The sequence below is a fragment of the Nipponia nippon genome, unplaced genomic scaffold (assembly GCF_047370975.1).
Source record: "Nipponia nippon isolate SJK-2023a ecotype South Korea unplaced genomic scaffold, ASM4737097v1 scaffold_2, whole genome shotgun sequence".
Lineage (NCBI taxonomy): Eukaryota > Metazoa > Chordata > Aves > Pelecaniformes > Threskiornithidae > Nipponia > Nipponia nippon.
In genome coordinates this window covers 109,900,266-109,926,722 of record NW_028262336.1, presented here as the reverse complement: position 1 = coordinate 109,926,722, position 26,457 = coordinate 109,900,266, and the positions used below count along the sequence as shown (strand labels likewise).

Genomic DNA, 26,457 nt, shown 5'->3' with positions numbered 1-26,457 from the left:
AGTTATACAACCAAGCACTGCTGGAAAGCACTGCTATACTAGCATTTACCTCTCAAGAATGCAACTCTTCACTAGAAATGCTGAGAATTGTTTCAAATAAAATATCAAGACTATTTCCCTCATTTTTTCTATTTGCAGACTACAAAGTAAGATGAAATCCGATCTGGGAATCAGCTGCACCACCACAGCCACTGCCTCCCACAGCCAACATTGCAAACACTGAAGTAGAATCCTTCTGAGTTAACAGAGATAACAAAGCTGCAGAGCACCAGAATTGCTGGGGCTGGCCTTCAAACAGGTGACTATACTCTAGAAACAATCCCAAAGAACACATGCATCCACACACACATACTCTGTCAATGAGGCCTTGGAAAAAACTTCAATTAGAAAGTTGTGAGATTTCACACTAATTAAGGAGTTAACTCTCTCCACCAGCAAGTTTTTGCTTATGCTGCAAGCCCAGCAATTTCATAGTATTAGACTGTTTTCTATAGGACTAGAGTCAGAGGATAAAGCAGAAACAGATGCAAAGCAAAACACCTTTCCATTATAACACTTACCTTATAATCACGATTTGCATCGGACAACTGCCAGTTAGCATTTGGCACTCCCATTCTCTTGTATTCTTCTGCAAGATCAATAAGCTGCCAACCTTTGACTTGCTCACATTTATTTTGTTTTGGATTATAGGAGAAGGCATACAGTTCTTCATATTTTGCTAAAAGGTAAAGAATAAGACTATGTAATGAGTTGTCCCCGAAAATGTCTGAATTACAGAGAAAGTTTCAGGCTTCAAGATTCTCAGAAGCAGACTAAATAGATACTTGACACTCTTGAAATATTTATTCTGCAACTATCATACTGTTAACTGACACAATTATAGATATTTAGTTAAAGGTAGGTTACAAGAGCTTTGAGTGTGCTTGACCTATTTCAGCCAGGACATTTCTAAAGCCATAAGGGCAAAGCAGAAGTCACAAAATGAAGACTGACAAAATTAAACAAGACAAAAGGCAGAATTGTTAGAGAATTTCACAAGAGCTAAAAGAACAAACAATTTTTGGAGGCAAGAACAGAAATTTACATCTACTGACCTTTAAAAGCAATATGTTTTAAAGTTTCCTTTAAAGCAAAAAAGCTTTCAAAATATTTTGTGTTTTTCCTAATACACTATTCACATATCACAGAAGGCAACATTTTACATTGTTCTAAACACAAAGCAAAAAAATGCAAAAGACCATACGAGGTGACAGACATCTCTTGTAAAGCTGAATTGGTAGTGCTATTTTAGCATCAAAACTTCAGCTTTATTTTTGAAACTGCATGAAATCAGTAACAAGCTAGTATTTGCTTGGTAGCATTTTATCTATAGAACATACCAATTAAGACAGACTATATGCATTTATATTCACAATTTCAGGGATAACATTAGAAATGCAAAAGATACAGGAATCTCACATTCTGTTAGTGAACATCAGTGACCTACAAAAGCTAGATAACACATCTTCTGAATTTGTATGCAGATTGATGCTTAATCATTAAAATTCTTTTACATACCAAATCCATTTAAAAGACTTCTATCTAATGCTCGTTTAAAAAAAAAAAAATACGTAAGCCATGGATTTTTCCCACCACCACCACCACGTTATCCAGGCATATACTGCAAAGTCTTTTACAGTTAGAAGTATTACCTGTTCTTGACAGCTGAAGCAAAGAGTTATAAATGTCATGACAATCTCTCTCTCTGGGAACAACAAAGTGAACTATCCTGAAGTTCTTGCACTGGATGACAAGGGGGCAGCCAGAAGTAGTCAAGGGAAGTTTTTCCACTGCAGCAATGTGATGATGTAGTATCTGTGGCATACAAGAACTCACAGCGTAAGCATGCTGATGAAAAATGGAGAACAGCATACTATTTACAAAAGCAGATATAAGACACATTAAGCAATGCTGAATATGGATTTTGACTAATTTTGTCAATCATTTAGTTATAAAAATAAATTTAGAAGAAATCCAAGACTGGCATTTTGGTCAGGGTACCATAATTTGTCAAAATTTAGCTATTGTCTTCCCTCCTATTTTGAGGTGTTACCTAATGTTTGTAAGGGGCAGTAAATATCCTTCTAAATGCAGAAAAAATAATATCAAGAAGTAAAACTCCACTGGAGTTGTTCAGCCCTCTTCTATAACTTTGCTAACCGACACATTTATATGTAATTAGGCAGGGTCCCAATAGGCTATCTGCTTTTTTTTTTTTTAAAAGGATCTACAGGAACATACTTCAGAATTTTCAGGCAAAATAAAGCAAATCAGGGAAACTCAACAGATAAGACACAGAAGGTGCTGAAGACTTTAGAATTCCAGTATTCAACATCTATAGAACGAACAGGAGATAAGAAAAAAAGTCTCCCGTATGACCCATTGTGCTATGTAGACATGAAAGTCTCTCAGCTAAATGCCTTCAATCACTCTTGACAGAGGACCGTCACAGTAATGGATATACAAAAGCCCTCCACAGATTATAGCTGTGTGGCAAATCTACACAAAATTTAAGAAAATACATGGGAAAGTAACAGCTATTCAACCATGGGAAGAAAGCCACAGATACATTACCTCAACTGAACAAGATGTTCTTGATAGCATTTCAATTGCCTCATTTAAGAGGAGATGATTGCTTCAATATTGATCAGAATTAGACAAGCATCTGAAAACTATGCTGCCAAATATGCATTTACAAAGAGACTATATCTTGGAGACATTATCATAATTATACTTGGTACTTGCATTATCACAGAAACACAATACTCTGTATATGTTCAATTTCTCCAAAATGAAACCTTTTAATGTAGTGCACAGGGAGAAGCAAGTAATGCTTCTGAATCATGTTCTGCACAATAACCCATTTTGTACAAAACAATAATGGTTTGGTTTGTACAAAATTGCATACTGTATCCAAGAACAAATTGTGGAAAAATAACTTTTCTTGAAAGCACCATGAAGCATCTAGTCAGATAACCAGGAAACAAGATAATTTCCTGGTAATCCAAGAAAAACACACCTACAGGTAATATACCCACAGAAAAAAAAAAAGTTAGCCACACCCAGGGAAATTAGATTTCATCCTGGAGGATGACAGACTTAAGGCACTGAACTCAGTCAGGTAGCTGGGCTACAGTGGAAGCTAGAACTTGACGTCCACATGTGTGCCACCACAGCACTGAGCAGAAAAACCAATGGGAATTACTGTACTAGCCAACTTTGATTGTACCAGATTGGTAGTGGTCACCAAGAAGCTGCAGCCCCTTCTGAATTCTTTTATTCCACAGATGAACACTGGGGAAGAAACAGCTGCTTACCACTCTAAAAAAGGGCATGGGATCTTCAATATTTCACCGAAGCCTAGACCTTTGGATTTTGCCATCTCATTTAACCTAGGCAGGATCTAAATACAAGGTAAGTTAACACAAATTTTAAACCTGATGCTTAAACTATCTAGTAGTCTCCCGCTCCTGCCTCTGAATTCCAGTGCAAGTCCGTTGTTTAAAGAAAACCATCACACATTCACTCAGGAATACAAGTGAAGGCTACAGAAGAAATTATAGCAGCTTGAAGAGAAGCGAACATTTTCAACACTACTCGATTTCAACTGCAGCCATATCATGCAAGAGTACAACCTGCAAATCATTAACTTATGATATCATGAACAAGGAGAGCGTGAGGAATAACTTATAACTTAGATGAACATTAGTAGACAAATTCAACCTTAGACCAGGAAGAACAAATGCATCTGGAGAACCTCTGCTTTTGAGACGCAAGCATGCATTATCCTTACCCATGTTTCTCTCTGGCTTGAATCTATGAATAACAGATGAGTTGCTGTAAGGTATAGAGTTCCCGTCAGTGACTTATTGCTCGTGCTGAACCTATCTAGTAATTTCACTTGCTCTACCTGTAAGAAAAAAGGGGAGGGGGAGCAAAACTTAATTTGTGCTTCTTGCATAAAGCAAAATCCTAACTTTGCAAAAGCTCCGTCAGTTTGCACAATAATTTTGAAAATGGTAAGAAGCATAACACAGCACAGGTAAGGCTATTCAGACCAAACTATTAAGAACACAATAGGGGTCACATAAGCTTTTAGAAGAGTGGCTAGTTAAAATATCCTGTTTAAATACAAAAGTGCATAATGAAGGCACAATCCTAGGCTCATCAGAATACTTACTCCATATATATAACTACTACAGTTATTTACTAGTAAGAGACCAGGATATCAAGTTTTTAAAAAAAAATAATTAAGAATGATTAATTACTAAGCTATCAGACTGCTTCCCCAAAGTAGAGCAAACACACTAACAATTTCCTGTTACTGAGATGCCAGCACTGAATTAACAGCTGATCTCAGCAACATGCTTCATTGGCTGTCTGCAGACTCAATGCCATAAAGATGATGTCCTCCTGACTTCAATTTTAGTTATATACCATCTTTTATATCCTCCTCAACTTTAAAAATCTAGATCATAACCTCGCCTGATTGTCAAAATAAATTCTAATGAAATGCAAGCATTATCCTAATAATTGTAACAATTGCCTAGAAATTCAGACTGCACTGGCATTTGAAGCAGGTATTTCAAGCTTGAGTCTTGCAAGGCAAATTCCTCCTCCTGGCAGTCCATCAACATTATTATCTCAATCCTATGAAAAACACTTCAAAAGACAGCGATTTCTAGATGGTCTGCATCTTATGTGCTGCTCACAACTTCATGGCCTCCACAGTTTGCTTTATTTGAAGCAAACATTACATGATTCTTTGTGTGCAACAGGAAAGGAGTGTGGCGAACAGCTTATCTCCATGCATTCCTCTATTTCTTGGCAGCACTGTCTCATTAATGCCAAGTCAAAGCTCTCACACTTGAGGCTTGCTGCCACTGCCATTAAATGCATGGCAGAACTCCAAAGACTTCCACACCAGCAAGATCAGCACCCAGAGGTGATGACTAGGAGAGCCCGCATCTACTGTGCTGACGTTAAGCCATTTTTAATTCGTATGTGCAAACTTGTTTATCTACTAAAAGCACATATAAAACACTAAAATATTGCCTTTTCAATTCAGGTATTTCTTACAATTTATCAAGGCCTAATTTTATGTTTGGAAGTTAGAAAGGCAATTTAATGCATACAAAACAGAATGGAGGAAATACAAATACCTACTAAAAGCCAGTGCTACTATGATATTCTAGATTTCAGTTTACAAAGCAAAAAAGTTGGAAGCTACATGCATCAGTACCTCAAAATACATTATGCTGTAACCAGTAAGGTACCAGTGCTCAGATACAGAGCAGCATAAATCCATAGAGCACAGCCGAAATGCAGATTTGGGGCAGTTCTGCAGCAGCATCTGCTCAGGTACCTGGCACTGCACCTCCCCAGCAAATTGAGAAGTGCACAGAAACTGCTCCAGTTTTGTTCTAGTAACACGACCCACAAAATCCTGGCACATGAAGTTCCATTCTCCTCGATGTCATAAGACAGTTATTCTCAAAGCTGTATTTCTACGTTAGATGAGGACCGGCATTAGTGCTCCAGCTTCTTCTTACATAGGTAAAGTGTTCAAGAATTCTGAAAGCTAAGTTCTAGATATATTTTTCCTAAATACAACTGAAACGTAATTTAGATTCAGCCTCCATAGATGACATGTTCATTTAAACTTGACACAAGCCAGCTTTAATGGGTAATCAGCTAGATAGACTCTTCTTTAAATTTGCTTTTTAATTGTAAAGTTTGGCAAATCCTTAGTTATGAAAAACAAGTCAGTCATCAGTTTTGAAGAGAATGGGTTCACAAGATTAAGAGATTGGAGACTGCTATTGACTTTTAGCACATCCGTAAACAAAGATCATTTAAGTAGTCAGAAGTGATATTCTGACAGTAGCTAGCACTAACAAATTAGTGAGTTTTTACACCAGTAAGAATTAACAGCTACCTCAATAATATAGAGTATTTACAGTGAAAGAGTCACCAAATTATCGGTATTAGGAGTTACAGATTAAAGGCAAAAAAAGCAAAGAAATGTTTTAATATAGGAGACAAGTTGGAACAGAAAGGAAGGCTGAAACTACACCTCTGAAATCTTGCATTAAAAAAGCTGAAGGGTTAAATTAGAACAATGAATCCAAGACAAAAACAATTACAATATATCATTCCAAGAGTCTTTTATTACAACTTCGTATGACACTCACTGAAATTAAAAGGAGTTTTCCCTTCCCCATTTAAGTCTCAGGCTTGCAAACATAAGTTTAGGATTTAGTAGTCAAGCTAAGCAAAACTTTCCATCTCCAGCATAAAACCCATCAGTATTTTCACTAAAACAATTTGACTTCAAATATACAAACAGATTTGACTAAAGAAATTCCAGTCTTTTCTACTATGTTTTGCTTTAAAATATCTTTAAGGACACTTTAGTTTTAAAGGTTCATTGCAAAACCACAATATTCTCATTTGTAATTTCACCACTACCACCACTTATGACATTTTGTGAACTGGTTTTCATCATTTGTTGCTATTTAAGTATGCATTCTCAGACAGAAGCGATTTTTAAGGTGACCTCACTTCTTTATTCAACATAAGTCTGCTGGACAGTTTAATTTCACAAAAAGCTAAACTTTATTTCAGGTAGCTGTGCTGACAGTTCTAAGACAATTTTAGCTTCAACATTTCCAGCAAACTGAAGTTTGAGAAAGAATAAAACCTATTTCATCACCTTCTCCTAGGGATGGCAGCTTCCCTGCACAGCAGTTAAATTGTTGAAGACTACACTGTTATTTCAAGCTTATTTTGCTATTACTTTAATAGAACAAATCGAAAAACTTTAGTGCTGTCAGATTAGAAAAAGTAAATGTCTCGGAACAGTTGGAATGAGATCCAACTCAAGCCTACACATGCACTGAACTTTTAAGGCCAAGGCCCACAGTGCAGGCTGTACTTTAGTTTTCTTTCTTCCTATAACTGTAATACTCGTAATTTTACCATCTAGCATATATGCATTTTAATCCACCTGGATATTCAATAAACCAACATCTTACAAAAAGCTAAGCGAGCATCACAATTATAACCAAAACCTCATGCTATTTCTAGCCACGAAATTGATATTTTTAGAATGGATACATTTTTTGCATGACTTATAAAAATAATTGCTTCAAGTAGTAAATCTTGTAAGTTATGTTCAGAACTTGTTTCTCTCTTCAGTCATATTGCTACACAGAGTATTTTTTCCCTCAAAAACATGCAGAAACACAATCACTTGCAGATGCAAAAAAGTCAGTGACCTACACCCTTTCTAGTCTCAATTTCAGATGTGAAACTTAAACAGCTACTCAGATCATCAAGAGACTTTGGTTTTGGCCTAGTTTTTATTTTGAAATTGACTGTAACAATACAATATTAAGTTCCCAAACAAGGAGTTTCAAGTTTACAAGTAAACAGGCTGATAAAGAAACCTTATCTCCTATCTGTCAGCTTGGCACAAGATTATTCCATCCAGTAAACTAAAGTGTAACTAAGAGTAGCTTCATCAGACACCTTCCACCTGTTTCATATATACACATACAAATATACATGAAAAATAAAACTAGCTATACATATTTCATATAAAACATTATAAGCTGTTACCAAAAAATTAAAAGCCTGTTCCTTTATATAATTATTGGTTATAAACCTACTATTTGGAGCTAAAATATGACCACTCCTTTTCTCCACACATCTATAAATCTAGTTTAAAGTCAGACTGCCAGGTTAGGGAACTAATCCCTTGACAATTTCCAGGACCCAACAGAGAGGGGCAGTCTTTTCAGCAGCCCTTGCAGTCAGGGCTGATGAGCAAGATGAGAAAAATACTGTTAGAAATCTAATTCTATAAAAGCTGTAACCTAAAAACTTACTTAAAAATTATTTAGAAAAATAATACTTATGTCTTTTTTTTTTACATCTTAATTACAGAAGAAAACAAACAAACTAAAACCAGAAAAAAACCCAGAGCGCCTAAAATGTCAACTGCAGCTAATTTTTTTGAATAGCCTAATACATTGCACATATACTGATAGCTTGCATTCTTAACCACACATCCCACAGCCGTTAGAAGAAAGGAGGATTAAAAGCGTTTTCCCAACTGATTTGCCTCCAAAGCTAGAAAAAGCTGCATGGAACCATACCCCAAGTACAAAAACCAACCGCAATCCTCCCCCAGCTGACTACTCCTGCTCCCCACCCTCCGTTACAGCCCCTGCTACATCAGGAGCATTGTTAGGGTGCTCCCCTTACTACCGAGACGGTTCACCCCGGCGGGCCCCCACTGGCGCAGCACATACCGAGCTCCCCACGGGAGCTCTTACTTCTTCCAGCCCCCGGGCTCGGAGGGGGCCCAGCCGAGAGGCCTCCGAGAAGGGCCATGCCCGGCACAGCAGGCCGGGCCGGGCCCCACGCCCCAGGCTGGGCGCCCTGCGGCGGCAGGGCCCGGGGGGCAGCACCTGAGCCCGGCACCCCGCTGCCGGCTGCCCCCACCGGGGACCGGGGCCACCCCGAGCGGCACGGCACGGCCCGCGCCACAGCCCCTCGCGGGAAGGCACCAGCTACAAAATGGAAGGAGAAGAACAACAACGCCCTCGCCCACAGCTGACAGCGGCGGGGCAGGGACTCGCCGGGCCGCACAGGCCCTCCCCGCCCCACAGCTACCGGCGCAGCACCGGCAACGCCACCGCTCCCCCACCGAGCCCCCTCTGAATCACAGCCCCGCCCGACGGAGGGAGGCCGAGGTACCTTGGTGGTGCGGATGTGCTCCATAACGACGCCCACCCAGCCGCAGCCACCACCCGCTCCGCTGCTGCCGGGCCGGGGCTGCCGTCACCTAGAAACGCTTCCGGGGCGGGGCGGGGCGGGGCCGCCGCTGGGGCGGGGCCAAGCTGGCGGTGACTCCCTTGCGGCGCCCCCTGGCGGCGGGCGGGGGACACCACGTCTCCGCCGCACGGCGGGCAGCGCGCATGCGCGGCGCGGCTCGGCCGCTGTCTCGCGGTGAGGCGGCGCTGTGCCGGCGGCGGCGGGGCCGGGGGGCGGCCGGAGGATCCGGGCTGGGTCCCGCAGTGCCCCAGGGGTTCTCTGTGAGATTCCTGGGGAGGAGGGGGCTGTGGTTGCTGTGCTGGGAGCCACGGAGATGAGTGCTGGCCGTGAAACCTCGCCGGGCAGCCGGCCCTGAGGGGAGAGCGGCCCCGGGCCCCGCGGTGGGGTGGCAGTGGGTGTGTGGGAAACGAGGGCCGTTCCCTGGTTACCCAGGCCCCTGTGCATGGCACGGAGAGTTTCAGCCTTTTAGAGTCTCGCGAATGGGGAAATTCCTGGAAGGTGGTCCTTTTTGTTGTAGTGTCAGAGAATCTCAGAGGGCTTGAGGTGGGAAGGGACCTCTGGAGGTATCTGGTCCAACCCCCCTGCTTATGTAGGGCCACCCAGAGCCAATTGCCCAGGACCATGGCCAGGCGGCTTTTGAATATCACCATGGATGGGGACACCACCACCTGTCTGGGCAACCTGTTAAGTGCTCTGTCGCTCTCACAGTAAAGAAGTGTTTCTTGATGTTCAGAAATAGCCTCCTGTGTTCCAGTCTGAGCCCGTTGGCCCTTGTCCTGTCACTGGGCACCACTGGGAAGACTGGCTCCATCCTCTTTGCACCCTCCCTTCAGGTATTTATACGTACTGATAAGATCCCCCTGAGCCTTCTCTTCTCGAGGCTGAGCAGTCCCAGCTCTCTCTACCTTTCATCACAGGAGAGGTGCTCCCATCAAGTGTGCAAAGCTGTGGCCTCACCAGTGCTGAGTAGTGGGGAAGGATCACCTCCCTCAGCCTGCTGGAAATACTTCGCACCTTTGCAGCAAGGGCCCATTGCTGGCTCATGTTCAACTTGGTGTCCACCAGGACCCCCAGGCCCTTTTCAGACAAGCTGCTTTCTTGCTGGGTGGCCCCCACCATATACTGGTGCCTGGGGTTGTTCCTCCCCAGGTGCAGGACTTTGTACTTCTCCTTGTTGAACTTTGTGAGGTGCCTGTCAGCCCATTTCTCCAGCCTGGTGGAGACTCCCTGGTGTATCAGCCACTCCAGCCACTCCTCCCAGTTTGGTGTCACCAGCAAACATGCTGAGGGTACACTCTGCCCCATCATCCAGATCATTAATGAAGATGTTAAACAGGACTGGACCCAGTATTGACCCCTGGGTCACTAGTGGCCTCCAACTAGACTTTGTGCCACTGATCCCATCCCTGTGGGCCTGGCCATTCAGGCAGGTTTCAGTCCACCTCACTGCTCATCCAGCCCATACATCGACAGCTTCTCTGTGGGGATCTTACGGGAGACAGTTTCAAAGGCCTTACCGAAGTAAGAACTTGCTGGTAAAAGTGTGTAGGGGGAGTTTAGAGTTTTAAGCTGTACAAGAACGAATTAACAAGCTGCACAGTGCAGTGACTCATCCGTGTCGTAGTTGTGTGGGTGCTAGCACACAAAAATCTTGCATGTGCTGCACAGTAGTTAAGAGGCGTGATAAAACTTAGCTTAAAGGTTGCAGAATGGGCTATATAAGTCTTGCTGTTTTCATGATTATTGTCTAAATCAGAAATGGTTCAGAAGGACAGTTTTCATACAAAATTAACCTCTTCTACTAACATACAGACTTCATGGTCTTGAACTTAAAGTTTTTGAGTGGTGACATTCAAAGACCATCATGAGTTATTAAAATCATACTACGAAGGCATCACTCTTTCCTTGACAAGTCCCCTTTTCCTGTTACGCCAATATATCTGATCACTTCATGGCCTGTCAGACCAGAAGAACTTGTTGACAAATGACTCTAGAGAACTCACTCTATACATGCCATTTAACATTTTCACAGTTTTGGGGCTTTCATTTTTTTAAGATGTTCAAAAATAGGCATGTGCATGCAGTATATAAGTAAACACAAACTAAACATCACCAATTACATTTAACTATATGCCTGAAGGTCTGCCTTGTGTAAAAGACAGCAATCCAGTCACCCATAAATAATCTCAAAGATCTTTTCAGTAAATATTTATCAGCCATCCATAGTCTTCAGCAGCCACAGCACTGAGCAGGAGAACATAGAGGTATCTGCATTGTTCGGGACGCTTTGAGAAACTGGATGTAATGATATAAAAACTTTCATAGCATTATGATTCATCTGGACTATCGGGTAGATTTGAAAGAAAAGTCTAGTAATGCCTTCTCCTGAGCAAACGTGGCGTGTAGGATACTCTGAGAAACTCCCCTGCGTTTCAGCAGTGGCTTCTTACAGTTCCCCAGCTTTATGTGAAAGAGGCATCGTGATCCAGCGGCCAGACGGGGCAGGGACGGGACCATTTCTTTTTGGACGGTTGAACCCGATGATCTCAGAGGTCCTTTCCAACTTCGATGACTCTGCGATTCGCGCGCCTCCGCGCAGTGCCGCGTGGCACACCGGTGTGAAGTACAGCCTGGCAGGGAAAGCACGAGCAGTAATTTGTGCAGTAAACGCGGGCAGTAATTAGTAACCGAGTCTGTGACGCTCGGGTGCTGTAGTTTGTACCACGGCGTTAAAACCCGATGGGTCCTTGGAGAGGCAGAGGGGAGCCACGCGCCGTTCTGCTGGCTGCCAGCCCCGCTTCGGCCAGAAATGAAGCGGGTTTTGGGGTTTCCGTGGAATTTGAGTGGGATTTTGAGCTGTTTCCCTGCTTCCCGGCCGGTCACCCGGAGGTAACCTGTGAGCTACCGCAGCCTGCCCGCTCCGCCCGTCGGGGGCGGCGGGGAGCCCGGCCGCCGCGCAGGGCAGCCCGGCAGCTGCTGGGACCAAGCGGGCGGGCGTCACAAACCCCGCGGGTCGCCGGGCCAACGCTCCGCCAGGCGCCGGGCTCCTCTCGCCCAGAGGGGAGCTCCTTTATCTTCCCCTCTTTCGTGACAGGACCGTGCCCAGGCCCGCGGCCCCTCCAGCCCCCGACACCGGGCGGGGCGGCATCCGGAAATCCACCGGGCGTCGTGTGCCTCGGGCGCTGCGGCCTCCCCTGCTCTTCAGCCGCGGCCGCTTCCATCTTTCAAGCCGAGGCCCTGGGGTGCCGGGGCCCCTCCGGAGCGGGACGTCCTCGGCCGTTTGCACCGCCGGGGGGAGCGGGGCACGGTACTGTCGCTTTAAGGGCGGGCGGCGCGGCGGCGGTGCTGCCGTCCCGTGGTGCGTTGCGGCGGGCGCGCGTAGGGAGCGTGGCCGGTGCCCGCGCGCTCGCTGCCGCCGCTCGGTTCGAAGTTGGCGCCGGGCGCGATGTGGCGCTGAGGAGGCCGCCGCCGCCGCCCACCCACCCTGAGGAGGTCGCCGCCGCTGCCCTCCCCGGCCCCCGCCGCCGAGGCCCGCTGCCGTCTCGCAGCCCCGCTCTCCGGCCGTTCCCGTCGCTGCCGCCATGTCTGCGGGCTTCTCCTTCGGCGCGGGGACCCTGGGCTCCGCGGCGGCCGCCGCCGCCGGGACGGGAGGAGGAGGCGGGGGCGGGGGCTTTTCCTTCGGAGCCGCCACGCCGAGGTAACGCGGCGCCCCCCCACCCCCCATTCGGCTCGGCTCGGCCCTGCCCGCAGGCTCCCGCCCCCGGACTCCCGCGGCCTGGGGCCGCTGAGCCCCGCGGCCTGGCCCGCCGCCGAGGCCGCCGTCGCTCCGCGGGCCTGGACTGGGCCTGGACTGGGCCTGGACTGGGCCTGGACTGGGGCAGGGCGGCCGCGGCGGGGCAGGCCCCGGCGGCACGTGTGTGTGGGGGGGAGAGATAGGAGCGAGTGCCGGGGCGGGGGGAAGCGCAGCCCCCGGGGTGCCTGTTTCGGCGCCTCGCCTGCTGCCCCCGGAGGGGCCCGGAGCTCCGGCACTCCTGGCCGAAAAGGCCCTTGGTGCGCGGGTGGACCGGCTTCACCACGTGTGCCCCGGCGCGCAGGCGGTGGGGGTGCCCTTCCCGCCTCATCTGCCCCACGGCCGGCTTCGTAAATACAGACGTAGGGGTCAGTCTGTTCAGCAGCTAATAACCGAGGGAGGTGCTCTTCTAAATTTGCTTTATTTTGGCTTTACCGGAGCAGGGTGTCTCCTTCACGGTTGCTTCTAACGTTCTGAACGCAGAACGTGAGTCATATGCGTATCTAGGTTTCAGCAGTCAGCCTGAGCTCGTGTGTGCAGCATGGAGCTCGTTGATGTCAAAGCCCAAATGTTTAATGTTCAAATGTGAAAGTCCTTTTTTTTTTTTTTTTTTTTTTCCCCTTCCCTTCTTTCTCTTCTGAAGTCGGGTGCAATCAACCTTGTCCTTTCTGACACAGGTAACCTTGCACTTGGCGTATAGTGTCTTGAAGTAAAAGGAGAACTTTATTGTGCTTTGATGTGCACGTGACATACAGCAGGCTCTGTACTAAAGGCATTATTAGTATTTAGGTTTCTCAGAATAATAGGCAAGTCTTTGTTGTTCCTGGGTTGTTTTTTCCCCTTTTTTCTTTCTTTGCATGCAACCGTACTAGCAGAGATTGTTTTTTTTTTTTTCTGACCTGCTTGCTGTTATGTCTCCGTTGAAGATAAGGGCTGTTGTAGTGGAGCTTTGTATCAGAGTGTTTCCCAGATTGGTCAGTGTACTGTAAACTAAATGGGTAGAGTGAGCTACTCAAGGGAACTTCACCTGAAGCAGATATGTTTGAAAATGCTTATCTGTCAGAATCATCAGGAATTACTGGTGTGAGGGGAAGGGAAAAAAACATTTGGATTTGAAAGAGTATCTCTGGATTAAATGTCAGCATTGCTTTTTGGAAGCCCATATAAGAGGGAACAAGTTTTCTCAGTCTCTTCTAATACTCTTAATTTTGTGGTCGTGACAGATTGATGATATTCTTGTGTTACCTATGCTTGTTTGTTTTGTGGTTTTTTTTTTTTAGCCCCACAGTGAAGCTTATATGGAGTTGGTAAAGATCTTAAGTTTCTTATGCTTCATGCCTGTTTAATGCAGGTTTCCTGTGATTAAAATGAGCAAGTTAAAATAGTATTTGTTTATTCAAAAACATTCTTCTAAATGTACTGCCTGAAACAAGGGAAACTTTTTTGTCTTGTTGATCTGCACTTGTTAAAAACTGCCTATCGAACTTACGTATTTTTATGTTTGCCTTTTTTTTTCTGCCATTCTGGCTGGCTTTTTAATCTCTTAAAAATAATAAGTAAAAGTTTAACAGGTGCTAATTAATAGCAGTATGGTACTTTGCATTTTTATTCATGTATTTAGTCTTACAAGTAGGAGGAGTCTTCAGGGCTATTGGTCAAGGAGTATCCCAGAGGAAGAGGCCTTTTTACTGCTGGATGATTGGTGAAATAATCTTGAGCATCCCTATAGGATGGTTTGCTTGAGAACATGTTTGAGGCTATAAGAAGAAGCTGTTCTTCTTCTGAGCTGGGTTTAAGACAATATTGCCAGGTGTTGGAAAGAAAGGGGCTTTACTGGGTAGTCCAAGCATAAATGTCCCATCAGTGTGAGTGACCAGTCTAAGACTATATTCTGGTGGCCCAAAGCCTGTGTGATATGCCAGCCTACCTAATTCCTGCATTGCACCAATAACCGTTCAGGTACTTTTGCTCTGTTTTTCTTTTGTTAATCGATGTTCTCTATAGTATGCTTTAGTCAGGTGCAATGCTTTGTTCTAGTTCTAAAGTTAGAGTTAAGACCTCACTTCAGTGACCCGAGCTCCTCTTCCTTCCATCTGTGGGGAGCAGATAGTTCTTTTGGCACATGCTTTTTTCCTGCTGCTGAGAACCCTGCCATTGCTTTATTTCTACATTTTGGTTTCTTTCTATCTTAAAAAGCAAACAAACAAATTGCTGCTTTATTTTATTTGGGGTTTTTGGTTTTTTTGTCTTATAGTGCTGAATTGCATATTTTGTACCTTAGCTTTCCTTCTACTGGAATGCCAAAACAAGAAAATTTTCACAGAAGAATCATCCTTGTCTCTCTTGGAAAAAGATGAGAAACATAAACTCTTGATTAGTGAGAGAAGCACGATGTTGTATGTTGAAGTTTACAAGCAGTTAGGTCATGGTGCTGTAATTTGGTATGTTGAAATTTTGGGAGTAAAGAAAGCTGAAATATTTTCTCCTGTGGAGCTGGACAGTTAGTGGAGCTGTGTCCTTCTAAACTTCTTGGCCACTCTGCTTTCTGAATTACCTCTTTAAGAATAATGCACACCTAGATTTTGAACTTGCAACCAGCTTTTCCTGGGCTTGCCATGATCAGCTTTGTAGATATTTTGAAAACTTTTAATGTAAAAGCTAATTATAGCCTTTTGGGTTTTTTAAGGATTTACTTTTATGTTTAATTTGTTGTGTCTAGGAGCTGCCTTCATACAAAAAGAGAGGAGATAAGGGAACAATGAGAGAATACTGAGAGCTGAAACATAAAATACTTCTTAACAACTGTTACCCTGAAGTCTAAATAGCATTTCATCAGTGCTACTATTGTACTTACGCAAAGTGTTGCTTTTAAGTTAGAGAAAACTTAGCTAGTTTCTAAAAACGCTCACAAATGGGATCACGAAGTTACTGCAAATATATTATTCACCTGATCTTTCGTCAATTTAAGAACAAAATTTTTTAAATCGTAGACTCATCTAGCTGCTAGTACCTGTAATTTCACTGGTTAAAGATAATAATGATTATTGTGTTCCCTTATGTTTTGTAGAATAACTTCATGCATTCTCTGCTAAATGTAAAGCTTGTTCTCTATTTGCCATGAAATGTCTAAAATGTGTAGTTACCCAAAATAAATAAAAAAGGCCTAATTTTCTTGGTGATGACTGATCTCTGATTCTCTCCTTCCTCTCTCTTCCCCTTCATCTGTGAAAATAGCTCTGGAAGTTTATTTCAAGTATACAGTCAGAAAAGAAAATAGGGTAGGCATGGGTCCTCTATGCTTTGCACCTGTGGGGAAGGATAGCATTTTGGTTAGAAAATGAATTCGTGCATCCGTGTGTTTTGGTGGTAAGATAGGGCAAAGTTGTGCTGTTGATGTGAAAGGTTGCGTGTCTCTGCTTATCACTTTACAATGGAATAAAGTAACATTGGTTGAGGTTTCTGCTCAGAGGTGTCCAACTGGACTTGTAACCTGCTCTGAAAAGATGTTCTTGCAGGTTTGTTGTCATCTTTGTGCTGCCTCTAGCATTTGTTCTCCCATTTCAGTAGTTCAGGGAGAATAATTAGGCAGAACTAATGAAATGATCTAACGGAGAAAAGTTAAAATTTCCCACTGGTTTAGCAAGATGTATCAGCTCAGTGAGGAGCTGAACAAATGCTGGAGTCAGAGTCAGGGAAGCAGTGGGAGTTAGAGTTGTAGAAGGAAAGAGGGAGCTAGGCTTTCTTTTTCTGTTTGGTTACAGTGAGCTTGTACTCTTGTCTTGTCCAGCTGCAGTGTGTGTGTGTTTCAGGAAAATGAATGATGGTGTGGGAAAGAAACTGAAATAAGGGGGGATGGTGGATTTTTTTTATTTTGAAAAATAATTATTGCTAATAGTTTTTATTTTGTAATAGCTCAACAGGAGGACTTAATTTTGGAACTCTGGGCTCTTCCACTGCTACAGCAACTACATCGGCTCCTTCAGTGGGCTTTGGGAGTGGACTTTTTGGATCAAAATCAACAACTGGCTTTACACTAGGAGGCACCAGTACAGGTAGAAAAAATTCTTGTACAGCAGAAATTTGAATCAACAGTGAAGAAATACATGTACACAAAAACTGGGTCATCATAATGTGCTTACTTTGTTTACAGTAGTTCTGTAGCTCAGAATATTACTTACGTAGTTTTGTGAAAAGGCTTCATTGAACAGTTTAAAAGGTCACTCACTGAAAATTATGCAGTACCAATACTGCAGAAACACAAATGCAGTTACCAGAAAACTGTTTCTGGGCCGATGTGTAAATTGTTCCATAATTTGAATCCTGATGTTTTCTAGAAATCTAACTCTTCATCCAGGATGCTCAAAATTATGATTTAAGACTGAGGTATATTTTGATCTGAAAGATATTTTAAAACATTGTGACATTATTACTGCAGGATTACAAATATCACAATACTAACAAACATTTCTGGTTTTGTTTAGGATTTTTTAATGTTAGCAATACACATGAACAAATTTATTAATATTTTCTTAGGTCTCTAATTCAGCCTATGAACATACAGATTCTTATAGGAGTATTGGAGTGCAAAAGAATAAAACCTTTCTGACTGGAGGTATTTTTTTTTCAGCCATCATGCAGACATAACAATGAATTTTACTTTGGCTCCAATATTGCTAGACAAAATGGTCTTTTTTTCTTGTACACTTTTATGAGTAGATAAGGGAAGTTCTACAGAATCTACTAGAAGTAAATTCAACAGTAATCTGAAAGCCTGTATTACTGTGTTTGGCTACATTGGGGTAATTTTCTTTTAGCTCTCAATGATTCTTTTGATCTTCTAATCAGATATTTTTTTTAAATATGAAATGACATAGCACTGTGTTCAAAATAATCTCTTTAAATTACCAGTGGGGCAGAAACTCTGAACCAAGACACAGGATTTTACAAAGACTTTGAACTCTATAATCCTCTTCATTATACTGTAAATCTGCTGTTTAACACGCTGATGTTATTTACTGCCATATGGCTGAAAAAAATACTTGATAGAATTACGAGTTTCCATATTTTTGTTTACCTTCATTATGTTTGAAATTTCAAACAATTTGCTATATTGCTGTGTTAACATCAGCTTCACTGTTAGCAGATTCTTATGAAGAAAAGTGATGCTTTTTGAAGTCAGTTATGCTTTGTTGTGCTGCTGGTGCTTACAAATACTGTTTTCTGTGTTAATGTTGTTTTGCTTTCAACATACTAAAGAAAAATCTTGTATAATAGTCTGCATATTGTTTCATAATGTTGCATTATTTCAGTGTTTTATTTCATGTTTTTTTTACTATCATAACTGCTCTGTGGTCTTCAATTACTATTCTTGTTCTGTTTGTTTGTTTTCATTCTTAAAGCAGGAACAGCAACAACTATTGCTACAGGACTGACACTAGGTAAGTACCTAATTTGGATTTTAATGTTATACAGGCAAAAAAAAATACAGATTTTTTTTTTTTTGTGATGTAGAAGTTTAGTGGTCATATGTGAGCTTTTTCTCCATTACGATTTGCAGTCTGCTTTGCAGTCCCAAATGTGAAGGCTGCAAACTGGAGTGGAGTGCTGCAGTTCTGGGTACTGTTGCTTGTTGTTAAAGGATTATTTTATTCCTGTACAACAGTGACAGTGGTCATAGTGAAAAGTTAGACTTCGTATTTATGTCCCCCTAATGAGTTTCATCCTTCAACAGAGGGGAGATGGAATACACTATCAAAGAAGTCTTCATACAGAATTTCTTGCTCTAATGAAATTGTTTTGAAGAGGTCTGTTTGGTAATTACCTCTTTTAGAAGAATAAAGAGGGTTGAACTGGGAACAGACCTTGGGAATATTTTACTTTTATTTCTCTGATGAATCTTTAGTGACTATTTTTAAGCTGTCATTAGAAATACAGAAATATGTGGGTAGTTATGGGGTTTGTTTTTTTTCTTTTTAAACATCATCAACTGAGGTCTGAGGAGAAACTGAGCTTGACTATAACAAATAATTCTTGTTTACAAATTGAAAGGATATGTGCATTCCTTTTGGTATGCACATCCAACTGAGAATTTTTAGTCTGTACTTTGGGCAGTATTGTTTATAGCTGCATTTACCAATATTTGATTCATCTATTAGATGCTCTTGGTGGAAGCTCTTTTTTTTTTTTTTTTTTTAAGATTACCACTAGATATGACTGCCAGTCCATGATTAAAGCCCATTGGATCACTAGGAATTCTGGAGCAAAAATGCCTGTGCAGTTAATGTAAACCTTTGAAATTTATCTGAAAGTGCTATGGGGATATTTTACTTGATGCAAGTGATCTTGCATGCTGTGGTGCTCGTAATGGTTAAATGGGAATAGTTCAAAAGAGAAGGTGGATTGAGCATTCATTCTCAAACAGAATCTTCTAAGAGTGATAATTGGTTTTGGGTTTCTTCTAGGCACACCTGCCACCACATCGGCAGCTACCACAGGCTTTAGTTTAGGTTTCAACAAACCTGCAGGTTCAGCCACGCCATTTGCTTTACCTGCTACTTCTACCTCAGCGGGTGGCCTATCATTATCATCTGCTCTTACATCGACTCCCGCAGCAGGTAGGAAAATGTTTAGGGGTTTGGGGGTGGGGAGGTGTGTTTGTTTTTTTAACAATAAAACTTTATGGTAAAACAGTTCCACACTCTATATTTTTCTAGTATTGTGGTACTTTAATAAGAAGGTTCACTGGACTTTACTAGTTCTAAATTTGGGTACCCTAATACAGATAGATGTATGGGCAGTATACCATGTCATATAGGCAGCATATAATCTAAGTCACTAGGAGTGTAGCAAGAGCTGATTCATTATGTAAAATCATCATTTTTGCTATTGTTAACCCCACTGAAGGTTGAAAGCTTCCTACTTGTGCAGCTGAAAAGTTTGGAAATTGTCTACCTTTTGTAGATGGCCTGAAATGGTTAACTAGTAGTGGAAACAAGGTTTTTCCAGTGTAGTTCTCATACTGGCACACACCTGCCGTCATATTTAACTCAGCTAAACTGCACCATGCATGATGATAATTAAGACTGAAGTTCATTTTTCTTAAGCTTAGGAGTCTGCGTTTGAGCTCAGTTATCTGTGCCCTCTGTGCTCTGTCCCTTTATGCCTATGGTCTTTCTCTACTCAGTTCTTCCCTATCCTACCAAAAGCTGGGATGCTTAATTCCGGAAGGCGGCTCAAACTACCAAGGAAATGTTCTTCTATCATCTGTCTTTTGTAAAATATTTTAATGTTTAACATAAAACATTAACATTTCAGCATTTTAATATAAAAAGTCAATAGCACTTGTTAGATCCATTATGCTGTAGAATAAATTCTGTGCCAGGTTCTGGATTATCTAGTGTTCTGAGGGACTCTCAAAAATTTTATATGGTTGCAGGTAAATATGGACTAATCAGGATTATAATATCGTAGAACAAAATAACACATAATTCAAAAGTCTCTATAGCTTTGTTTGGAAAATCTGCAGGAAATAAAAATAACAATTGAGTTTAGATCATAGAATCATAGATTTGTTTAGGTTGGAAAAGACCCTTAAGATCATCAAGTCCAACCATTAACCTAGCACTGCCAAGTCCACCCCTAAACCATCTCCCTAAGCACCACATCCACACGTCTTTTAAATACCTCCAGGGCTGGGGACTCAACCACTTCTCTGGGCAGCCTGTTCCAGTGCCTGACTACCCTTTCAGTGAAGAAGTTTTTCCTAATATCCAGTCTAAACCTCCCCTGGCGCAGCTTGAGGCCATTTCCTCTCGTCCTATTGCTTGTTACTTGGCAGAAGAGACCAACCCCCACCTGGCTACAACCTCCTTTCAGGTAGCTGTAGAGAGTGATAAGGTCTCCCCTCAGCCTCCTCTTCTCCAGACTAAACCACCCCAGCTCCCTCAGCTACTCCTCATAAGACTTGTGCTCCAGACCCTTCACCAGCTTCGTTGCCCTTCTTTGGACACGCTCCAGCACCTCGATGTCCTTCTTGTAGTGAGGGGCCCAAAACTGAACACAGTACTCGAGGTGCGGCCTCACCAGTGCCGAGTACAGGGGCACTATCACCTCCCTGGTCCTGCTGGCCACACTATTCCTGATACAAGCCAGGATGCTATTGGTCTTCTTGGCCACCTGGGCACACTGCTGGCTCATGTTCAGGTGGCTGTCAACCAACACCCCCAGGTCCTTTTCCACCAGGCAGCTCTCCAGCCACTCCTCCCCAAGCCTGTGGCGTTGCATGGGGTTGTTCTGACCCAAGTGCAGGACCCAGCACTGAGCCTTGTTGAACCTCATACAGTTGGCCCCGGCCCAATGATCCAGCCTGTCCAGGTCCCTCTGTAGGGCCTTCCTACCCTCCAGCAGATCAACACTTCCACCCAACTTGGTGTCATCTGCAAACTTACTGAGGGTGCACTTGATCCCCTCATCCAGATCATATTGATAAAGATATTAAACAGGACTGGCCCCAACACTGAGCCCTGGGGAACACCACTTGTGACCGGTTGCCAACTGCATTTAACTCCATTCACCACAACTCTTTGGGCCTGGCCATCCAGCCAGTTTTTTACCCAGCAAAGAGTATACCCATCTAAGCCATGAGCAACCAGTTTCTCCAGGAGAATGCTGTGGGAAATGGTGTCAAAGGCCTTACTAAAGTCCAGGTAGACAACATCCACAGCCTTTCCCTCATCCGCTAAGCGGGTCACCTTGTCATAGAAGGAGATCAGGTTGGTTGGTTGGTTGGTCAAGCAGGACCTGTCTTTCATAAACCCATGCTGACTGGGCCTGATCCCCTGGTTTTCCTGTATGTGCTGTGTGATGGCAGTCAAGATGATCTGCTCTCCATAACCTTCCCCAGTACTGAGGTCAGGCTAACAGGCCTGTAGTTCTCTGGATCCTCCTTCTGGCCCTTCTTGTAGATGGGTGTCACATCTGCTGACTTCCAGTCCACTGGGACCTCCCTGGTTAGCCAGGACTGTCGATTTATTAGCCGGTTATGAAAAATATACTGTTCATGCCTTCCAGTTATTTCAGATTGTCTGTGGATGTATTTGAATGCAGTGTTTGCATGAAGGTTGTTTCTTTGCTTTCTCTGCAGGAACTACTGGCTTTACATTAAATTTGGGTGGCACAACTGCTTCAACTACAACTGCCTCCACAGGCCTTTCCTTAGGAGGAGCCTTAGCAGGTTTAGGAGGTTCACTCTTCCAGAATACAAGCACAGCAGGAACAGGTGAAAGTTATTTTAGTTTTTTCCTCCTTGTGTTGCAAAACATTGAAATTTAATGTGTGCTTGTATAAATTAGTAATGTAAGATTTAGTTTATATAAAATCTTAACACTGTGAAAATGTAATTTTTAACAGTGTTACAGATAAGAACAGTGTTGCTATCCATGGACAATAAAAATGAAATCTGAAATCATTGGCTGCTTTCTCATTCTTAAATTCACTTGTACTTGACACTTTTTTTAAATGAAAACACAAGGAAATCTTTGTCATTGCCATAATTGACTCAAGAAAGTTGATCATAAATGGGAGAGGGCAGTGATATACAAGTATCTCCTTTAACTGTGGAGAAGTTGAAAGCTCCTTATTTTGGTGGCTTTTTGGTCTGAATGAAATCTTTAACTGTTACTGTTGTCATTTCATGGCTTCCTGTCTCCGCTCTAGAGGAAAAATCTGTTGCACTGTATTGTAGTCTTGGTAACACTGCTCTTAAACTTTAAATGAAACAGAAAGATACTTAAGATGCTGATGATAAGTTAGCTATCTAATTAGCTACCTAGTAATGTGAAGAAATTATATAAAGCAGTTGTGTACAGTTGTGTGAAACTTCATGCAATCTGTTTTCTTCTCTGTTTATTTTGCATTTTTTTTAATCCAAATGTAGTAAAGGGACACTGAAACTGCAAGCAAGATTATACGTGCTTTTAATTTAAAATAAGTTTTAATTATCAACATTTTAAGTGCAGAAATTATGTTCGGGTTTCTTGTAGGACTTGGGCAGAATGCTTTGAGTTTGACTCTGGGGACGACTGCAGCTGCTTCAACTACTGCCAATGAAGGTCTTGGTGGCATTGATTTTAGTAGTTCTTCAGACAAAAAGAGTAAGTTTGTTTTAAAACATCAGGGTTTTTTTTTTCATTGAGAAAATTATCAGAGCACTACAGCATAGACTGTTTCATTGTGTTAGGAGTGTGGAATTAAAGCTGACAACTTTAACTCCCCCCTCCCCCCTTACGAGGCATTTCAGTTAATTTCGTTCTTAGATATTGTGCTTGTATAGAAGAACAAGATTTTGGTTGCAAATGCAGAGTAATGTAGATTTATTTATTTAAAATAAGTACAAGCCAATATCATACTTGAGAACCAGGATCTAAACCCTTTAGCCTTTCAGGAGTGAAGACTTGTAGGGCCGTTTGCCAAAAAGCCACGGCAGATTTCTGAACAGCTATATATTAAATAGCCACTAGGGGAGGGAACAGAGCTGTATTTCAGTAATGCATTGCAAATATGAAAAGTACTCGTTTGAAATCAGCTTTCTCCAACTGTAACATCTTAAACTTGGATTTGTTTTTTTTTTTTTTTGAAAGCCTGCACAATAAAAATATCCTATTTTTAGCTGTTATTCTTAGAAGCTCTAGTTCTGGTGGTGTGTAGTTCTATCTGATACATTCTATCGGGTTGTTAAAACCAGTTATGAAAACTTTACGTCTCTGGAGCTTTAAAGTACTTAAGTAAGGGAATATTGAACATTGACATATGGACACTTATTAATTTGTCTTACTTTTATACTTTCAGAGTAAGCTTAACTAAAGCTGATTCTAAAATGTTCATTTGCTCTGGGGAATCAATACTGTTAATTTAATCTCTTGATTCCATTCAGGAGCCAAATTTTAAATGAGGTATACCAATAGTTAAAAGAGAAGGAAATATAGAAATGCTATGAAACCATTTTTACAGAGTAACATAAGTTGTGGAGACTTAATTCTTCATACTTCTAGAAGAGATGGCATATTGACTGTCCAAACTGGCATGCTCTGCATGACGTTGATTGTTCTTGGAGTTTATTATTGAAACTGAGAGTGATGAAAAAGCTCCAATTCCTAGGTTCTTATGGGATTTCCGTTACTATAATATTAAGAAATCACAACACTTCCATAATACACAAGTATCTTAAAATGAGGACCAGAGAACCACAGACTCAAAATCTACTTCAGTCTGACATCTGAAGGACATCTGCCCAGCTCTTAGGGTGGAAACTTGAATGAGTACCTGCATTCCCCATATGTTGCATAGTGGAACTGGGTTAGCTGGACTATCACTGTCAGGATGATCAGCAGAGATCCCGTAGCTATAAGGAGTGGGAAACGTTGAAGACTACTGGTTTTTGAGTTTCCTTTTTTTTTTTTTTTTTTTTTAAATTTAGGTTTTAATTTAGGAGTGTTTCCCATAACGGCTAGTGCTGGCTTAAGCAGCCCTGACAAATATCCCTACCTGTGTGCTGATACTCAGTTCTGTCAGTACAATTGTTTGTACTGCTATATGAGGAACTGTCTTAAGGTGTGAGGGTGGTGGTTTTATCGTTCTGAGGTTTTTATTTCTTTTCCTTCCTGAAGAAAAGGAAGGAGGAGATGTGGCTACCAAACAAAAGCACCCTAGGAATCCCAGGACAGATAGGGACTAGCATGTGCGTTCTCTCTTCTGGAATTCGTTATAAAAGCTTTTCCTTGTGGAGACCAAAGACCGACTGTCAAGTATTTCTTTAAAATAAGGCTGCAGGAAAAGAAGCTGTTCTTATACCTGTTTTCCTCGTGTATTACTAAAAAGAATGTAAAAAATGTAGAAGCTGGAGCACTCACTTGCCCAGAAAGTAGCAAAATCTGATTTCAAATCTGTATCTCTTACTTTGTAAGTATTGTTCTGACATACAGGGGAAAAAAAAAAAAAGTGGCTGGAGAGAGAAGGTAAAGTATGCTTAGTTTTCTGCCCAATTTTTAGGTTATCAGCTGAGAAAGGAGTCCTAAATTCTGGGGTTTATCCCTTTTTTTTTTTTTCCAATTTTGTGTAGATTTTTTTTTTCCCCCCTTAGCAAAAGGCATAGGGAATGATTGTGAGACTCCAGGCTCTCTAATGTGCTGGCTGACAGAGTCTGCAGATGATTTGAGTAGATGTTGCTTTTAAACGTGGTAGCTTCTCCTGGCAGCAGTGTTTGTGGCACTAGCATTAGCTGCACAGCTACTTTCTGCCTTGGTGGCACTGAGAGGAAAGTGAGGATGTGAATTGCATCCAGCTGAAAATGAAGCCTACTTCTTGGGCTTCCTGAATGAGTGTTCTTCCTAGCAGACTGCTGTGGTATGGGATTACTGCCCCTGGCCGTGACTGTTTCTAGTCATGGCCTGTGTTATGTACGATAATTGTTTTCAGCTCCATTGTATTACTCAGAGGGATTTGGCATCTTGATCCGCAGATGCATAGTTTGGAGTGTGTAGGTGGTAGGTAAGCAGTAACATCTTCAGTTCTGTAAAACCTCATTCATTACTGAACTTAATGCAACAGCAGAATTCTTACGGAAGTCCAATGGGCAAACCTTCATTCGTATTTGAGAGGAGACTGCTACTGCTGAAATTAAACACTTGAATGTTTTGTGGGTACAGGTCCAAGTGAGTTGTGGTTGCGTAAGCAGGAATTTCTTATGCAACTGCAGTTGTTTATGCATTTGTAGTGACTTGTATAGTGACACAAGATGTTTTGCATTACTTTATGTGCTAAGAAATTAGCACCTCAACTGTTTAACCATTGTTCTTGAAAAGATACTTATCTGTGAAGGGCGAGTAAATTAAAACCTTCTTTCTTTTATGGCTAGCCTAGTCTGTTCCTCTTATCAAGAGAAATCAAGCAGATTGTAGTCATTAGTTCTTCCATAAAAATCTCATTAAAGTTGTTTTGTTTGTTCTTCAAAGCTTTATTTCTGACCTACAGTTTTTATTTTCTAGGTGACAAAACGGGAACAAGACCAGAGTAAGTGTCAGATTTTCTTTGCATTCCATGTCTTATTAGAAAACAGCTAAACTAAATATGTTGCCTTTTCTACTACTTCAGTCTTGAAAAAGGCATAAATGTAAATAAGCAACTTTTGCAATATGGCCAATTTAGTAATGGTGGTTCATCGTTTTGAACATTGCAATTTTCCCATGAAATGCAATACCTACAGCTTATCTGGCATCTGCTATAGACTGATCATGTGGTCTGAAAAATGATTTCTGCAAATGTGTGCAATGCTTACACCACAGGCTTGGACCCTGGCATAGTATCTGTGTGCATTAATCCGAATCATTCCTAGTTGTGGCATACGTGCAGTGGGTGCAAAACTGTGTAATCAATCACTTGAATGTTTTCATGATATTTAGTCGTCATGCAAAAATGTCTGGCAGTATTAAAGCACCATCTAAACATGCATTCTCTCTTGTAGAGATAGCAAAGCACTAAAGGACGAAAATCTACCTCCAGTAATCTGTCAAGATGTAGAAAATCTACAGTAAGTAGTATTTTTTTATTTATGGTAGTTGATTAGCTGAAGTATTGTATGCTGTTAATGCTCTGTGACAAAAACACCCTACTGCAGGCTGCATGCAGGATAACTTACTAGCCCAAGACCTTTCGGCAGGTTTATCTTGGGAACAGAGCAGATGGATAGTTCTAGTAGCTGAAGTCTTAGGCTGTCTTTTTTTCAGCCTTGC

The 26,457-nt window shown here is 42.1% G+C and overlaps 2 protein-coding genes across 10 annotated transcripts in view; one reads left to right on the top strand and one right to left on the bottom strand.

The window, feature by feature from the left end:
• The window catches only part of MTMR6 (myotubularin related protein 6), a 29,177-nt gene extending 20,213 nt beyond the window's left edge, over nt 1-8,964 (bottom strand). The window contains exons 1-4 of one of the 3 annotated variants that reach the window (XM_087759297.1): nt 8,806-8,964; nt 3,833-3,949; nt 1,692-1,887; nt 561-718 (exon numbers count right to left, since the gene is read on the bottom strand). In XM_087759297.1, the coding sequence (XP_087615423.1) occupies nt 561-718; nt 1,692-1,887; nt 3,833-3,949; nt 8,806-8,829 (495 nt within the window). In that variant the 5' untranslated portion in view covers nt 8,830-8,964. The remainder of the gene's footprint in view (nt 1-560; nt 719-1,691; nt 1,888-3,832; nt 3,950-8,805) is intronic. The other 2 variants (XM_087759298.1, XM_087759299.1) reach the window with 2 other exon arrangements.
• Nucleotides 8,965-10,871: 1,907 nt separating this feature from the next.
• Nucleotides 10,872-26,457, top strand: part of NUP58 (nucleoporin 58) — a 40,884-nt gene continuing 25,298 nt past the window's right edge. For 2 of the 7 annotated variants that reach the window (XM_087759291.1, XM_087759289.1), the window contains exons 1-9: nt 10,872-11,772; nt 11,978-12,190; nt 16,586-16,725; nt 18,073-18,111; nt 19,135-19,287; nt 21,816-21,950; nt 22,714-22,824; nt 25,714-25,738; nt 26,190-26,255. In XM_087759291.1, the coding sequence (XP_087615417.1) occupies nt 11,693-11,772; nt 11,978-12,190; nt 16,586-16,725; nt 18,073-18,111; nt 19,135-19,287; nt 21,816-21,950; nt 22,714-22,824; nt 25,714-25,738; nt 26,190-26,255 (962 nt within the window). In that variant the 5' untranslated portion in view covers nt 10,872-11,692. Of the gene's footprint in view, nt 11,773-11,977; nt 12,581-16,585; nt 16,726-18,072; nt 18,112-19,134; nt 19,288-21,815; nt 21,951-22,713; nt 22,825-25,713; nt 25,739-26,189; nt 26,256-26,457 lie in introns of those variants that run through there. The other 5 variants (XM_087759290.1, XM_087759294.1, XM_087759292.1 and 2 more) reach the window with 5 other exon arrangements.